The sequence below is a fragment of the Lottia gigantea genome (assembly GCF_000327385.1).
Source record: "Lottia gigantea unplaced genomic scaffold LOTGIsca_82, whole genome shotgun sequence".
Classification (NCBI taxonomy): domain Eukaryota; kingdom Metazoa; phylum Mollusca; class Gastropoda; family Lottiidae; genus Lottia; species Lottia gigantea.
The window spans coordinates 1,108,445-1,127,365 of NW_008710725.1; the positions used below are offsets into that span (position 1 = coordinate 1,108,445).

General features: G+C 37.0%; 2 protein-coding genes across 2 annotated transcripts; one reads left to right on the plus strand and one right to left on the minus strand.

Moving 5' to 3' along the window:
• Positions 1-4,745: 4,745 nt before the first annotated feature.
• Positions 4,746-10,481, plus strand: LOTGIDRAFT_222542 (hypothetical protein). Its single transcript, XM_009067469.1, has 11 exons — positions 4,746-4,837; positions 5,588-5,634; positions 5,921-6,017; positions 6,345-6,451; positions 6,857-6,947; positions 7,221-7,475; positions 7,821-7,915; positions 8,270-8,348; positions 8,751-8,932; positions 9,081-10,244; positions 10,274-10,481. Exons 2-10 carry the CDS (start codon positions 5,609-5,611, stop codon positions 9,145-9,147), a joined length of 999 nt encoding a protein of 332 aa, XP_009065717.1. The 5' UTR covers positions 4,746-4,837; positions 5,588-5,608; the 3' UTR covers positions 9,148-10,244; positions 10,274-10,481.
• Positions 10,482-10,506: 25 nt separating this feature from the next.
• On the minus strand, positions 10,507-13,331 carry LOTGIDRAFT_236521 (hypothetical protein; the record flags this gene model as incomplete). The annotated part of the gene is made up of 3 exons (XM_009067470.1): positions 10,507-11,585; positions 11,984-12,466; positions 13,251-13,331. The coding sequence occupies 3 exons, from the start codon at positions 13,329-13,331 to the stop codon at positions 10,899-10,901; spliced, it is 1,251 nt and encodes a 416-aa protein (XP_009065718.1). The 3' UTR covers positions 10,507-10,898.
• Positions 13,332-18,921: the final 5,590 nt, after the last annotated feature.

An 18,921-nucleotide genomic window follows, 5' to 3' on the forward strand; every position in this document is an offset into this window, starting at 1 on the left:
TGTATACGCTTGTTATTTTTCCAATCATCGATCGTATGCTCAATAAACAACACTATAGATTATATAAAGCCCTGTGTTTGTGTCCGTCTTCATAGCAAATCCAAAATCCAACAATGTGGTCTATACAAATAAAAGCGTTTATATCCTCCAAATTCAAAATCCAAATAACGAATAAAGATAACCCCACGGTAGAAAATTTCCAAGCTATAGTGAAGTATGTAAAGCCCGTTTATATAATCCAAATTCAAAATCCATATAATGAAAACTTTGTATAGATTACCACGTAGCAGAAATATTCAACCGGCATCGAAACGCGTAAAGTATCTTATCTGGATGACGTTTAACATCATCACGTCTTTAGCAGTTTCACTTACTGGATAATTCCGCTTTTATCTACGGACAATTGGTCTCACAAGATCGATACTAATTCGACGATTATTTTCCAGATTCACATTGATGCGAAGACGAACAACCAGATCGAATGAAAACATGATGAATCGATAGAAAATGCTGTTTAATTGACCGTAACGGGAATTATTTTGAAGCGAGTTTGTAATTAATTGCTTGGGGAAATTGGACCTAGTCATAACCTATTTTTACTAATGTGATCTATGTAATTATTATTTATTTGATTGACAGCTTACAAGCTAGAGACACCATCGTGTATATCTTAATATCATTCGGCAATCCTCGGCAATCTCCGTAAAGCTGTGATATGTTGCAAAATTTCTAATACAATGCAAATTTCAGATATTTTAAAAAGTTACCCATGTTTAGTCAATTCATTTCATTCATTCCAATAAAAATAGGCCTAGGATACGAACGAGGTATCGTCTGCCTAAGTTTACCAACGTGACGTCATATTCTCCCGCCACTATTACCACAGACGACAAGTAGGCCTACACGATGTCGTCATATATCCAAGACATAATATGTTTATTTGCTAGATGTACAAGAGATCCACGGACACTAGATAAGAAAGGGAAAATATAAGTACGTATTTAATACTCGTTTCTATTAGTTACTTCTATCTCTTATGTTTAATTATAAACCTGAACATAGTCCGAAATATTCCTATACTTTCTAGCAGGACGATCTCTTGCCTATGCAAACTCTGCAATGTTGTCGGTAGAGTTGGATTGTCGTCTATGGTCGATTAAGTTCTCGTCAAGGTAAGAAATATTCTGATCCAAAGGCCAAGACCGGATGTTAGTTTTACCCTCTGTGATCTGGGCCAGTGCTTTCATTGAGATTCGTCTCAATATACCCTTATACCAAAATGTAAAATGAAATAAAATGAATGGAGTAGGCCTATCACGCTCTAATTTTCGTCAAAGTCAGAATATTTCGGATTATAAGGTATCTTATGAAACAGACTGATACTTTATAAATCCTCGGTTTCTCGAGAAGAACCATTCTTAATTCTTTATAATATATACTCTTCGGCTCTTAGTTCCATACATAGACTTACAATACTTAAAAGTAAAGGAAATCTCTTCTTAAGTCAAGGCTAAGCACCCATATATTACTCCAGGCATTTGCTGTCAAATATTCCATTTAATTAATTTGGCCAATAATATACTGAACAGTAGGATATAAAACTCCATTTTATTTCATTTTTAAACAATCATGTAGACTACAAAAGAAAAATTTTTTTTTATAAATAACAAAATATTTTCTAAATTGCGGATGCTGCAGCATTAACACATTTTCACAGATCGATGGTTGACTGCTGTTTTATCGACCAAACTAATTGATATATTGATATATTACTTGTAGAGTCAGTGTTTTACATACAAGCTTATTATTGCCCCGTTGATGTAACTATCTACAAGTTATTTAATGCAGGGGGATGACATGGGAAAATCGTTTAGTCGTTCGGATGGGACAATAAACCGAGACCCCGTGTGCTACAGATTGTGCACGTTAAAGATCCTTCGACAGTAGAAATAGAAAAAGAATAGGCTAATGCGGCTGTCCCGGCAAAATGTAACCCATAGCACTTCCGGTTCCGTTTTTTACGTCTAGATTATGCATCTGAAAGGGATATTGTCGTCTAAATATTTGCCACTTTTTTCTCCAGGAAGTACACCTACATGTACTCGATATTTGTATCATCTTTGAAAAAAAAAAACACTTCTAATCAATACCGGCCACTGAAACAATAACAAGGCTCTTTCTATTAATGCGATCACAAGATAAGATACATCAATATTCGATCTACAATCAAAATATTATTGTAATAGAATTATTGAAGTGTGTAATTATGTTCGGGAGTAATGAAGCGTAAATATCGCGTTTTACAGGTGTATATCTTTGGAAAGATTAGGCAGAATCGGCAGATATTTCCCTCATTGCCTACAGCGGGGGCGTGACTGGAGCATTTCTAGATTTTAAAAATGCTAAAATTTCGACGGTGAACTGTGAACAATATTACTGATTAGCTTACCTAAAAAATTACAGTTCATTTTGATTCGTCAAATGGATGGTGAAACTTAAGGTTTCTTTAAGGGGCATAATCCTAATCATACTACCACCCCAACCGCTAAAAAACAAATCTCATTTTTTTTTTCAAATCTGTGATTCCTTAATATTGACGTCACAAAAAAACAACAATTCTGCCGGATTCGTAGTATAAAATCTACAATCCTTAAAATAAACAATACTTAGTAAATTTTATTAGCGGTTGGGTGGTAGGTGTAGGGGTTGGGATTTAAAACCCACCGATAAAGCTGCAGTTCATATGGTTAATCTCGGCTTCAAATGATTTTCCATCACAATGGATGATCACGCCCAATAAATCATTATCGATTATGCTATCTTAATGATAACTGAATAGAAATTCCGTCTTAGAGAAGAAAAGAGCATAAGAATAATGAATGACCCACAACAATGGGACTTAATTATCCGCTTTCTTCAACATCAATTGACTAATGTAGATTATTCTATTAAAAGAGCGTATTGTTAGATATCTTGAGACATCAAGGTCTTTTGGGTCAACCTGCCTCGCCCTTGGGAGTCGGGACTTGGTCCTATGCATCTTTGGTCACCCTCCATACAGAAGGGGTCCCCCGACCCTCTCTACTTTCAAATTTTTTTATCATTTTACGTAGTGAAAGAATGGCCTATGCGCCCCAAAGGAAAATTTGTGGCCTCTGCTCGGCCCCCTCTCCCAATGTTTCCACTGACCCCCCAATCAATACACAAACGATCACAAATTTCTTTAATTTAACTCTTAATCTTAATTATAAATGTCAATTCCACAATTTCAATGACTTCTCGTCTAGAACTTATTCCCGATTAATTTCTGCCCTCAAAGAAGTGACTCTGCTGGGGTCCTCCAGGAACAATAAATAGGAAATTAATTTGGAACATTAGAGGAATATTAGAACCAGAGAGTTATTTCCCTTTGATCAATTATAAACTATAATGTAAATTATATTTGTCAGTATACTTTGTTTAATTGATATCGTGAAATTTTAATGAATATAAAAATCTTTTTGATTTGTTTCATGTAGTTCGTAGAGAATGAATGATTGAACAAACGAATGAATGGACGAATGAATGGAATTGTACGCCATCTTTGTATTTGAACCAATGAATAAACGAATGAAAGAATGAATATACGAATGTATGTATGCATATGTAACCTATGTATATAGCAATAATGAATGAATGAATGAATGAATGAATGAATGAATGAAATAATGAATGAATAAACAAACCAATATAAATGAATAAGCAAATGAAGAAGCAAATGAATATACGAATGCTAAACAAATTTTTGCTCCGAACTGTGATTATGAAAAAGAGCAACACCATGCACTGTGCAAGAAGGGGAATGCAAATGAAATGAAATAAAAGTTTCGAGGTGAAAGTAGAGAATTTTAAATTCGTTTTCATTCATTTAGACAAATGAAGACGAGCAACCCGATGCAGTGCGAAATATGTAGTGCAAACTTGGCCTTTTTGTCAGCCTCAATACAGTCATTTAATGAATACTTTAAGATCAGTAAGTAGAGATCACTAATAAATCATTGGTGTAGGGGAGATAACTAGCTTTTAAATTTATAAGACTACGTATATTGAATTTCAATCTCGAGAAATGTCTTCACTCAGTCCATATTATAAATGTTTATGCCGTTTTGAATTGATCAAGAATTTATTTCATAGTTTTGATGTTTCGCTTTTCCCTTTCTGTTCAACGCTATACCCAATTAAGCCTATAGCATGGTCTTACAATACAAATACAGGTTTCAATGAAATTATATACAATTAGGTGGAATTTTAAGTTTTATGTGGGTTTTATTCTGCACCTATTAGCCTGTTAGGGTTAATGCTGATGGAAAACGCCATACGGTGTTCAATGAGGGAAATTTTGACAGGATAGTGCGGCCGGAGTATCTCTTTTTCCAACTGTTAAGAAATCCTTAACGTGCACAACAAGTAAAATATAAAGGCTATAGCCCCAGACTACTCTTATATACAAGGAGCATTTCCATAGATCTTGTCTTGTGAAATAAAATGGAGCCGGGTTGTGTTTTAAAGTTCGGTGTAAAAATCGACAATCCCGTTTCATGCCAAATTCAGCCTTGAAATTCGAGCATTTACAATAGATTTTACAACATTTGGTGCAGTCAGCACATTTGTATCGTTACCAAGCGTTCACATAACCTCACTAATGGAAAGTACAAGAACATGATGAGAATAGCATCAACTTGCAATTTTTCGTTTTCTGTTTAATTGCCAAGTCTAAATTTAGACGCATGATAGTCGCGCATGCGTAATCGTTCTTACAACTCTACCATTTCAATTGTAAGGTTTCAGGAACGCTAAGGCAGGTATATTTATCATTTTTCTCAATATTAAAAGTTGCCTTTTCTTAATGTCGATGCACTTTTGTTGAAGGCTTATTTGGACATCTTTTGTGATTAAATTTTGTTGAAAATTTGGATTGTTCATTCGAAAAATGCTTGCCGGTATCGACTGTATATCAGACGATAGAAAAAAGCATCAGTGCGTTGAAGATTTATCTTGAGACATGTCAAAAAGGCTTGTCATGTAAAAAAGAAATATTATTTTCGTGATATCTGCGTAGTTGCCAGCGAAAATCGCAACGTATTCGCAGTGTTTCGTGATGATCGGGGATGACCTTGAAAGTGGATACACCTCAACTACACGTCTTATTACATGGCCAAGGTCACATAGCAAGGTGAAGGACGTTTTAGTGTCTGACAAGGGTCATAGTCAATACCAATTTATTTTACATTCTTCACAATTAGTAGGCTGTAGTAGAGAGCTGTTGGGCTCAGTGTTATTAGTGTTAAATAGCTATTCATATAGTTTAGACAAGCAGTTTTAAACTCGTAGGTAAGATACTGATAGGGATGTCAGAGCTTTATTTTTAAGGCCATATAGCCCTAGTGTTGGAATGCATATGAATCAATCTAATGATTTCGTCATCAATGCAGACTTTTAATTTTTTGATGTCATAGAAATTGGTTGAGGGTGTGGCTTACCTTGCTTGAACATCCTAATTGCTACAAGGTTTCAGCTTTCTTTTTAAAGATATTATTTTGAATTTCAGGATTAAAAGAAATTCCCAAAGATGGCAATCAAAATCGGTATCAATGGGTAAGTTACTCTAAATTTCTTTGTGTCCAAGCTTGAGTGACTTTTTTTTCAAAATCAAATCAAATCCTGGGTATCACTTTGGAGAGTCTAAATGTGTTTCAAAACCTCTTTTAGAGAGTGATGTCTATTTAGCATTTTTGGTTTGTTAATTTGGCATTCTCTCGATTTTGTATGTTAATTATGCACCTTCCTCAATTTTCTAGAGCTGTCAATTTTAATTAAAGTATATTAAAGTGCCCTGCTAGCTTGCTGGACACTGCCATGAAATATCTGATTCTTATTGTAGATTTGGCCGTATTGGTCGATTGGTAATGAGAGCAGCTATTGAGAAGGGTTTAGAAATTGTCGCTGTTAATGATCCCTTCATTGATCTTGACTACATGGTAGGTTATCTTACATCTCGGTCATCTATGGTTCTAGAAACAAAAACTCATGTGACTGTACATCTCAAAATGCAATGGAAACTCAGAGTTGTACAAAAGTGATGTAGGCCTCATTATTCAAAGGACTGGATACACTTTACTTCTTGCAGTCAAAACAATCCAGTCCTAAAAGAGGAAATAACTAGCCACATAAAGAAGTATGAAGAGGGCGTGAGTGTAGCAGACTGACCATAGCTCTATTTAAGATCTTTGTCCAACTCTTTATTCAAACTAAGGGAGATAACTCTATTTAGGGATTAACCTAAGAAAGATAACTGTGTATTTCAGGTATATATGTTTAAATATGACTCCACACACGGTCGATTTAAAGGTGAAGTCAAAGCAGAAGGCGGCAAATTGATCATCAATGGTAAACCCACAATCGTTCATATGCTGTAAGTATAAGTATTCTACTTTTAATAGAACCTCACCCTTGTTTCCTAAATCAAGGCAGACATGGTTTGGTAGATTGCTATTTGAGCAGGGAACAAAGGGGCTGATGACATAGAATAAGTTGTTTAAACAGAGGCTCTGTTTACTATATCGGTGCAGATCTGTGAACAATTAAAAATCCTATTATTAATGTTTCCCTCATTGAACACTGCATGGTATTAGCTGTCTTCATTTACATTATTAGACGGCATATTCTCGAAACGATCTTACTGCTAGGATGTCTTAGGTCCATATCTTCTAACATTGATTCTAGGACATCCTAGCGTTAATATAACTTGATTAAAGTGGACTCTTGGTAATCTTTTTACATAAATAAATAGTAAGGCACATTTTCTTTGTTGTTTTAGCCGAGACCCTACAGAAATCCCCTGGGGAGCAGCTGGAGCTGAATATGTAGTAGAATCTACTGGTGTTTTCACTACCTTAGAAAAAGCTGGGGTAAGTATCTTTAAGATTCAAGGTCACAATTTTTCAACTTCATTTTGCATTATGAACAGTTTTTGTCAGCTAAAAGAAGTCTTCAGAAAACATTTTGTCTGTGGTTTATTTTCGTGACCCCATTTGTGAACCATCCAAACACTAGCTGTTGCTCCAGGACCACATGATTATGTGATACGTAAGATCAATGCCAAGAGGTTTGCCAAAGACCAGCTGGTTGAAAGGATCCTTAGTGATCCTGAGTTATTATCCTTGTAAATTTTTTTTTTTCAGGCTCATTTCAAGGGAGGAGCCAAGAAAGTTGTGATCTCAGCCCCATCAAGTGATGCCCCTATGTTTGTAATGGGCGTCAACGAAGACAAATACGAGAAGAGCATGAACGTTGTCAGCAATGCCTCATGTACCACCAACTGTCTTGCTCCATTGGTGAAAGTTGTCAACGATAATTTCGGTGTTGAGGAGGGTTTAATGACCACTTGTCATGCCTTCACAGCTACACAAAAGATTGTTGATGGCCCAAGCATGAAGGTGAGGAATTTTTGGAATTTTCTGTATCAAATGGACATGAGACTGGCCTGTTTTGTTTTACCAAGAGTCAGTGAAGACTGACTTATTGTCATGAGGTCCAGTGAGCAACCCGTTCCAGGTTCTCACTTCAGCCTATATAAAATTTGTGCACAATAAGCCAAAATGTTTGCGAACTTTCTGTTGAGGACACAGGCTGTATTTGCTTGTGTACAATCCTATTAATTCGCTGCATTTACAAACATCTGAGCCAGAAGAAAGATGGCTATTACAGTCTAGGTATAAACTGATAAACTTACTTATTGAGTAACTTCTGAATAATCTAATTTTGATGTTGGTTTGTTACAGGACTGGAGAGGTGGTAGAGGAGCAGCCCAAAATATCATTCCCTCTTCAACTGGTGCTGCCAAGGCTGTGGGCAAGGTCATCCCTGAATTAAATGGGTAGGTCTTTTGGTTTGCTAATTAGTCCTTAGTTTTTATTGCAAATTGTACATGTAAATTGGTTAGAATCTTTGCTAAATATACCACAGTAGTTTGTGGCATGTATACAGATACAGATATTTAAATCTTAGATTTTTCGAAACAACTACAGTTTTTCTTTAGCTCAATAAGGCAAAGATGCTTCACAGTAGGATGTGAAATGTGTAAGTAGTTTGAAGCCATTTTCATCAGCTCATTTATCTACTGAGAAGTAGTAGCACTTTGTTTCAAGATGGCCATCCAGTAGATAGATATGGTTTTTGAAATTTTCTTATGGAAATGGATCTGTAATGTAGTATATATATTTTTTTACAGTAAATTAACAGGAATGGCTTTCCGAGTTCCAGTGGCTGATGTTTCTGTTGTTGATTTGACTGTTCGACTTAAAAAACCAGTTAGTATATTTTCAACTCTGATGGTTGTTTAAATCATCCTAGACTAACTTAATTCTGAAAAATTCGCTCATAGAACAGTTGGTTAGAGCGTTGCTTCTTTACATGTCATATGCTTGGTTACATCGAGCATATGGTGGTGGTGGGCGTGAGATAGTCTGATGACCTTGAGTCTTGATGACCTCCACGCAGCTGTAAATAGGTATGGATAATCCTTGTAAGATCAATGCCAAGAGATTTGGCAAAGGACCAGCTGGTAGAAAGGATCCCTGTGAACCTAAGTTGTTATTCTTGTAAAATATAGTTATTTCGTCAAATTCTGCACTTGATGAAAATTCTCATTCATTTCATTAGCCCTATGTACAGAACAGTAGAACTTAAATTCCATTGTATGTATATTTCAGGCCAGCTATGATGCTATCAAAGAAGCTATAAAGAAGGCCAGTGAAGGTCCTATGGCTGGTGTTCTGGGATACACCGAAGATGCTGTTGTCTCCGCAGACTTTATAAGTGATACCAGAAGCAGTATTTTTGATGCCAAAGCTGGTATTGCCCTCAATGATAACTTTGTCAAACTCGTTTCATGGTAAGTTTACATTTTGGAAACGGAAAATCCAATGAAAAAATTATAAACAGGGCTCAATTTTCATGCAGATGTTAGATGCAATTTTGAAATTTTCATTTTTTGCGCTCTTTCGATAGGTTTATTGAAATTGTGTATTTTACTTTTTCAGGTATGATAATGAATATGGTTACAGTAACAGAGTTATCGAACTTATTCTACACATGTCCAAACAGTAATCTGATTACCAACCTCTCGTTAATATTTATATCTTGTTTACTTAGTGCTGATTTTAAACGTGTCAAATTTGGGACAGTCTTTGGTTCCCAGCTTGTCAGGTGCCCCTTTTGGTCTTATTACCTTAAGGTACACTCGCACCATAGTGTTCACCAGTTTCGCATGATTGTGCATAATGAAAGTTATTTTTCTTCACATCTAAACGTAACTGGTAATCGCTATGGTGTGAGGGCCCCTTAAGTGGTTACCTGCATCACAGGTTGGGAACCAAGTCTTTTAGTGTTCAGTGAAACTTACAAAGATTACAAACAGCTTTATGAACAAAAATTGACCAAAATCTACTACTCTTGCTCCTATTCTTGATATATTTTGGCATATAGCTCTCACCATAATGAACTTCTACGCAAAAGAGAAATGTAGGTCAATGACATTAGCATACTTGGGACGATTTACTTTTTAGGCCTATGGTATACCTTTTATAGTCAAAGCAACTTCTGCACGTTCATGGACGATTCCAAACATAAACAGAGCAGTCCACTTTACTTTTGGGTAAAGTATATAGTAATTGAAATTAAGACTTAAATTATGCTCATTCTACTTAAACTACCTTAAATTAAAGTGGACTATTCCCATGTATGTTTTGGACTGTTCTTGGACGTGCAGAAGTATCCCTGACCTAATTTTAAGGTCAAAGTTCAAGTTGTGTTTTTTTTGTGAACTAATAAATTCACCCATAGGAGTGTTTCTTTTTTTGTTGTCTGTCGCTTGAGGCCCTGTTCATACTATTCATCTATTTGCTCCAGTGGTGAATGATAGACCCATTAGGGTAGAAATACTGAATAAGTACCCCATTAAAGGTGAAAATAACCCCCAGTGTTTCAAAAATACCCAATGTTCAAACCCATTCATGGTGCAACTGTCCCCCATTGTGAAGACTACCGAATAGCCACATTGAATAGACATGGGCGCTATGTGAACAGGGCTTTATACCGAAATATCCGTTCAGTAAAAATGTAAACGTTCTGGTAAGAATTTGTGTCGAGTATTTAAATTGTTTACAACAGTTGAGAAGTCACTATAATAAACTTGATATTATATCTTCCCGTGTTCTTATTACACTAAACGTTGATAAAAAAAAAACTTAGAGGGGGAGGGGGTGTTGATACACAGAAAATAGAATTTAATATAGGCATAGAGGTACGGATCAAGATACGATGCGCTTCTGCAGTGCCCACAATCTCGCATCGAATACCTATATACAACCCAACAGGTTACAGTGACCCCCTTTCATAGGGCGGATATACGAGGTGCTCATAGAAAATCACAACTTTATCTTTACAAAAGAATTATCAACAAGAACAAAGAGAAAAAAATTACAATAAATACATAAAGAACACTTTAAAGTGGCAGTGAGTGCTGATGGAAATGAGTTTCATTTAACAAGGATTACTCCCTCTCCAATATTCACAGAGGGTGAGCCGTTGATATTAGTCTGAAACATCTGTCTCTATTCCAGTATCTGATAGATATTTTGACAGTTATCGACTGGAGACGTCGACAACTGTCAAAATATCTATCAGAGGCTGAAATAGAGACAGTAGCCATGCACTTGCAGGAGACCTTGGTCGGTATGGAAGTATGATTTTACCACCATCAAGCGCAAAAGGCCTACTTATCGAGCAAGCGTTTTACCGTGAAAGTTACCCTTGCAACATATTCAGATATACGGAAACGGTCGAGGATTGCTGAAGGTTCATCGAGATCTCCATTTCTTGACAATGTTAATGACCACGCCCAGAATGATGATAATCAAAAAATATCTTAAATAATGTGCGGGCTGCTTTTCAAAATATTCTTCTTCTTCATCGTTGTGAAAAGTGATGCGTGGCGGAATGTTCTTATTTCGGTCCGTTGTTAACTGGAAGGCACGGTTAGCGATAATACTGAGAGCTGATTGGTCAAAACTGTGACATCCGGTTGTGCGCGGATGTCGTATATGAAAGCAATAGTTCGATCTTGCACCTTCGGGAGCGATACAGTTTTCATTCAAGGCACAGATAACCCACGGCTTGACTAGATGATGCCACGTCGATTCGCTTTTATAAAATACCATAATTTCAGTCGAAATCATGTGTGAGTCTTTGAATATACATCGCTGTTCTTCAAAATATCGGAACATTGGAGGAAAAGTGTAGCCGATGACACTTCGCTCTGGTTCGTCCCATAGATAGAACTGTCTGTTACCAGGTCGTCTTAATATTGAGAACATAGGAGGTTGTTTAAATCTGGTTGTTGGTTCTATAAGTATCACAGATCCCCTCTCTCTCAGCACCTCTTGAACTATGATGGGTCGCCATGCCTGGTTTTCTGTTCTCTTAAAGTACTCTGGATAGACTCCGAATCTAAACTTTCTGACGATGCATTGACACTGATCACGTACCTGAAAAATAGAGAAGGCATTTAAGGGAGGCAGTAGTGTAAATTGTGCGCTTTACCCGCTGATAGAGACCCATTTTAGCTGTACGTATGACTTTTCAGTAGTAAACGATTTGCCTTACAATGAACGAGCCCAATTTTATAGCTATCCGCATAACGATTCAAATGAAATACTGACATTAAGTTTGTCGACAATTATATGAAGGGCATGTGGCACCAGTCAACATGTAAACAGATTTATCTAGACCATTATAAATATCTTTCCAAGCAGAAAGTAGACTGAAACCTAATACTTAGTCCATGAGACTGGTAAGGGCCATGCCACCATTTTGTTTATTTCAGGGGTCTCTTTTGCGTGGTCTGTCCTTAATAACGGTTTCATTCCAAAACGAATATACATACCAAAATATACTCTTTGTCCGTAAGGCCAATATCATAGATTATAAACGTTAGATCTTGCACTTTCGACAAATCTTGATCGATATGTCGAATAAGACCCTGGACTTGATAAAACTGGGCAGAAGTGACGGCAGTGACTAGAAACGGTAATGGCTGCTCTATGGACGTAACTGGTTGAAGATTGTTTTCTTTTAAACCGTACGACAACAAATAAGGCTTGGCTTTACCCACAGGATAGCTTTTCACGATGTTAAAGTTATTCGAGTCTTCGTTTTTGAATTGAGAACACTGTTTTGATAGGTCGGTTTCGTCCGAAATTTGCATAAATAAAGTGACGTAGATATAACAGAAATAGCCAGCGGTTACAAGTACTATCCAAAATAATAATGATGAAGCTAAAACTCTAAGAGGAAATTCTGTCATGGATTTATTCAACATTGTAGTCTTGTCGTAAAATGCATATGTTTTACTGTTGTCGGTTTTCATCTGCAAGATAAAAAAGAAATTTGGTAGGAGTAACACATGCACATATACCAAAAGAACAATATAAACAATGTGGACTCTCTGAGACGATGTCGAGTTGAAAACCAAACTTACAATACATACATTAGTAATGTAGAAGTACACTGCGAAAGGAATGTCGAGTTCACAATCCCAAATACCACAAAAACAATATTAAAAATGTGAACTCACTGACAGGGATGTTAAGTCCGAATTGCATACAAAGAATATTAACTATGTAAACTCTCGGAAAGGAATATTCGGTTAACTAGTATCCCCCCCCCCCCCTTTTTTTAGAATAGAAAATAACCAAACATTAGCTATGTGGACAGTCAGAAAGGGGTATGGTCGTAAAGTGTTGTGCAGAAAATAGTAGCCTACAGCAATGGACCATTATATCACATTAGGCCACAGAAAACGAAAGTGATAGCGTTTATGGATGTAATTTATTGAACTTACCTTGAATGGCGTGTAATAAAACGTTGTTATATTCCTATTATAGTACCAATAGAGTGAATGACGCGATCTTCATACTGAACGGTTGAATAGACGATATATATTGACTCATCCGCCATATTTATTTATGTTGATTCGTTGCTAAGGCGCTGATTACACTAACCTGTAAGGAGATTGATTAACTGTATATATCTTATATCGTGGCGAGTGGCAGTCGGGCTTGAAGGACAAGTATGTGTTAGCCTCTATTATCCAGTCCTTCTATGTCTACGTACAAGTCATTCGGCTCAACCAATGTTCGTTAGTTCCTTACTTGAATACTAATAACGAGCAGCATTCTAGTCCCGAAGTTAATACGAGTGCCTCCAGCTGCGACAACTTCATTAGCCCACATGGTGCAGAAAAGTAGGACGGAAAAAGTCCAGCTGCGACAAAAGATATCCTCGTCGTGGACAGGAGACAAAATAACAAGCAATACATAATTATAATATCTCCCTTCGTACAAGAATATATAAATTTTCAAGTAACAACAAATTTCATTCATTCATTCATTCATTCATTCATTCATTCATTCATTCATTCATTCATTCATTCATTCATTCATTCATTCATTCATTCATTCATTCATTCATTCATTCATTCATTCATTCATTTTCATTCATTCATTCAATCATTCATTCATTCATTCGCATGGCTATGGTTAGTTTGAAAAGTAGGCTTTAGCCACTATTCTGGTATAATTTCCCTCATTACACACTGAATGGTGTTGACCGTTTTCATTAGCCAACCAGGTGCAGAAATAAAGGTCATAAAACTTAATTTCATTTTGTTACATTACATTCATGAAGTTAACACATCAAACAGAATCCAGATAAAAGAGGACACTTTCGGACTATTCTATAATTCTGCTGGACGTTTTCCAAATATGGAGCGCAGCCGAACTTTTAACACGTGACATAGGGGTCAATTATTTAGTCCTGGAGGACATTGCGAAAAAAACATCATTTTATAAGAATTTTATCTCTTCGATGCCACACAAATGTTCCAGAGAGCATGGATTTGATATTTGAAGCTCGGCGATCACGAATTTGTCAGAAATTTGTTGTTAAGATTCAGATTTATCAGCTTGAAAATATAACTTGTCCCTTCCACAAGCTTTCCAAACCGAAGCGAAAGGTGGCATGCGGTCTGAACTTAAAAGGAAAATTTGGAAATGGATGAAATGAGACGCGCACCTGTTGTGATCTGTGAAATGTCAATGAGATGGAGGCGAAAGAAGCCCTATAAAGGTAAAAAATTATTTTCTTTTACCCTAGATACACATGCAAATTCATTTGCGATGCTCTTTGTTTTGCAAAATTTTAGCGAAAATTCCTTATCCCAAATATCTTCAAATTTAAAACAAAATCTGGCTAGACATGATTATCTTAAAATGGTAGGACGTTTTTCTCTTGACCAAGCTCAGTGTGTTTCGCATCCGTACACAATATTGTCCTGATGTAAGGAGCCATTAGACGCAGAATTTCTGAGCGTCAAATATCCCCCCCACCTCTCACAAAAAAGAGGGTTGTGTTTTAACCCACAACCCCCCTCCCTCCTCTTTCAAAGAATTTGAACTGCAGAGAAATGCTCTTTGATGTTCTTTTTTTTCAAATGAACAATGGACTCAGTGATTAAAAATTCCATTCTAGACATGCACCTTTGGAGTAATGAGAACTAATTAAGCCATGCATTGTACAATGAGGGAAATGTCCAACGTACACTGTTTCCGATTTCCAACTAAAGACAGAATGACTGTCTCGTTTTTGATTTTTACATAGAAAAGGCGTCTAGTCGTTCGTATGGGACAATAAACCGAGGCCCCGTGTGCTACAGGCAGTGTACTTTAAAGATCTCTCGACATTATTGGCAATCGAAAAAGAGCAGGCTAATGCCGCTGTCTTGGCTAAATTGTCCTCATTTCACCTGCATGGCGTTGCCCGTCTCCATTAGTCCACATGGTGCAGAAAAGTAGGAGGTAAAAACTCCATTCATTTCATTTCATTTCGTTTTTGATTTGACTTTTGTTTATCGAAATACATTTCGAACGTTGGCAACACGATGACCCGTCAATCATTCATAGAATTGTTTACAGTTTAGAACCTTCTCGAAGTGTCAACAATATTTGACAGCGCAAGGTTGATTAATTTGCATGTCTGGTTTAGCCAGCATACCATTGGCTGGAATCGTTCCTTCAATTAAAAAAAGCGGGAGGTCCTTGCTCATGTCTGAGAACATGTTCCTCCATAAAATAATTTGTAAATGAAATCAAATGAATGGAGTTTTACGTCCTACTTTTCTGCGCCATATGGGCTAATTAAGACGGAAAACGCCATGCAGGGTACAATGGGGGAAATGTTGCCATTACCATTAGCCTGCTCTTTTTAGATTTCCAACTGTCGAATGATCTTTAACGTGCACAGCCTGTAGCACACGGGGCCTCTGTATATCGTCCCGTCTGAACGACTAGACACTTTTTCCATGCAAGTCCCTCTTACCGGCATCAATTACTTGTGGAAATCCGAAGGTATTATCTCGACCAATGACGGGATTGAACCCCCCCCCCTCCCTCTCTCTTTGTTTAGTTGGCAAAAGTTATAGGCTGTGTTTATTTTTGTTGATGATTCGGTCTGCTCACTCTACTGAAAGGACCATTGTATTGTGTAAGAACTGTTCGAAAAAGTCGCCAATCGAACACAGCAAGGATTGAGTTGTCGGTGAATCGAACTCAACATCTCACGAAAGGCACGTGCACAAATCCACCAACCAGATTGAGGCTGCTATTGAAAGTGAATATACTGACAGTGTAGTCATTTGAAAGCCGACTCGTAATGACTTCACATGTTATTTGACATCTAACTTACACATGGACAATCGATGGTAATATTTTGTAGTGAATTTTTATAGAGTAAATCCCCTTCCCTATAATTTATATGGGTGGTGATGGTAAGAAAGTTCATTCTTTGAGTGCTATCCTGGCAAAATTTCCTTCCCTTCACAATGCATGACGTTACTCGTCTTCATTAGCCCCATTATGACAGGAGTATGATGTTAAACTACATTCATTTCATTTTATTTTCAGCGAAAGGACGAAAGATGATTTAAATGTTCCATATGACCGCCGTGAATTCTGAATTTGGTCTATCGTTCTACAGATGATCAGAATGGGCATCTTCAAAGGTATGTTATTATTATATTAGAACGTCTGTCCAGTGAGCTCGTTTTATTTGCAATAATGCTTTAAGGTTCAACACCCTTTTTGAAAAACTATAATTTGTTGAACTAATGGCAAGCATCTTCACAATGTCAAGCTATTACGAACTTCGTTTTGCCTTGACTGAAAAAACCACCTTTCTTGCATCGCGGAATACGGAAATTTGATAGGATTGTATACCAGCGAATACAGCCTTTATAACACTCTACAGGCAGACTGTATGGCTCATTCGAAGCCCATATAATGTAATTCATAATGTTATTTGGATTGTTTGTTGAAATGATAGGCGACGTGTCTTCGGCATGAGATGATAGTTAATTTGTACTGATATATTTGTTATTATATTTTCAGTTACTCTAAACTAAGATAGTTGTATAGCCTAGATATTGTGCACAACTAAGCTCGTCAATATACCACATAGAGCAACAATATGGTGAACCAAACTCACCAAAATATACCATCTACACCTAAGATATGGAGAACCAAACTCACCAATATACCTTCTACAACTAAGATATGGAGAACCAAAATCACCAATATATACCAGATCGAACAAGATACGGAGCACAAAACCATGCAAATTTGAAATTCATTATTCCCAGAGTTGTGAGTTAAACAATAGGGCACTAACCTTCTTTATTTCTCGTGCATCACTACATTCAGCAGGTGCCCCCTCCCTACTCCCTCACACCACAACTTAAAGGGATACATCGTAGTAAGACGGCAATTGACTACTGGATTCTGTGTAGCTGGCTCTATCTGTGCTGGATGTTTTGTGAAATTATCCCTGTACGCATGCACTACATGAATATACTACAGTTAACACTTGTTTTGCGACTGTAAAGTTTGCGGTCGCAGAACAAGTTCAATGAAATGAATTTTCATCGCGCCGTTTTATTCTACACGACTACAGTTTACGTTCGGTTCACGGTGTATTTTCCTGAAAACTTGACATAAACGGAAGGTTGTTGCCAGAACGTTTTTTTTGGCGAATCGTTGACTCGTATCGTGCGGTTTCTTATTTGTAAATCTGTCCTAGAAGGAAGCATGTTAGGCTGCCCCCTTCCCCAAATGCTTCCAAGGACCTGCCTGCCATCCGTCATATTTTCACCTTTTTGATAATTATTGGATTAATAATTTTCTTAAATATTTTATGATTGAAAGATTTTTTGGATACTCTGTTAGAGCTCAATTTAGTAGATCAGTCTACTTCATTCTGCTGTAATTTTTCTCAAATATTTTAGGGTCCTTTCGATTAAGGCGTTCGTAACTCACGTGAAATCGGCCCCTTACTTTATCTAGGATGACTCATTGATGAAAAATATCAAATTATATTTATTTCTCTGGATTTTCAAAATTCTATTAGATTCCTAGATAAAGCCCTAAAATTTGAGTAAGATATTTTTTCAAAAAAAAAAAACAACAAACAATGATTTCCAAATTAGTAGGTTTGCAAAGGCATGAAAATAATCTGCAGATATCTGAGGTTTCTGCAGACCATCTTGCCTTATTGAGTTATCTCCCCTCTTCTGCTGCTGCTGCTGCTGCTGCTGCTGCTGCTGGGCTTAGTTGGTTGATTGATGTTAAGTCAATCACCCGACTCGTATCGGCGCGTTTTAGACGACGACCACTCTTGTGCCACCTAGTTCCTTAAAGACGATAGAACCTTTTGACATCACAGTTGTACATTGATTAGTTAAGACGTGTTAGGAGTTAGGAAATAGGTGTTAGGTTATTGTGTATTTATGATTTATATGTACATGCGGTCGCGTGAGTAGAACTTGTGATACCACGAGGTTTATTTTTGGATTTTTGGAACTATGTGGGACGAGATACACAGATGAAGGAGAAATCAACTAAATCTTTTGTGTTTTGTGTGGTAATCAGGGGCTTTTAGTATCAGACTCTGCTTTCTCAGTTTCGATTGTCGTTCGGCTAGGCTCTTTCAAATCCCGAAATAACCTAACACTGTTAGGCAGGGCCTCGCGTGCACTCCTTTTCCTTTTGGCTATTTCGTGATTTGATGAAAGTCGGCCCTCCCTCGATTGAAACTGGGTTTACAAGCCACATAGAGTGATCCTCAGAGTTCCTGTCGTTTCTCTCCTTGCATACAGCAGGTGCCCTTGTCCCGTCCGTTGTAAACTGGTCCGTCAGGGCGTATGTTATTGCACTGCCGGTCGTTTAGACCCAGTCCGATCCCGGGTCAGTCTTGTCCGTCTGTCCTTTGGGCGTAAGTTTATTTGATTTTATTAAAGCATTTCAAAGAAACGAAAGTTAAAAGTTAGTGATTATTATTGACCATCAGTAAACTGGATTGAAACCAGTCAAGATTTCAAGAAACCTGAAGATTTTAAGAGACACCCAGAATAGGTTATAGACTGGGTATGAATCTTATGTATAGTGGTTATGTGAAACCCTTTTTGATTTAATAAAGATCCATGAGTGTGTTCCGAAAGCCTTGGACTGGTACACACACATGCAAGACTTTAAAGAATTAAGTGGTATGGAAACAAAGTAATGTCTATTTTCATTAATTGGAAAGTAATATCTGTTTATGTATTAGAAACATTAATGTCTATTTTTTATTGCATAAATTTAAAATATTGTTGATGATATGGTAAAGATTGGTAGAGACATGGTATTGATTGGTGGAGACATGGTATTGATTGGTAGAGACATGGTATTGATTGGTGGAGACATGGTATTGATTGGTGGAGACATGGTATAGATT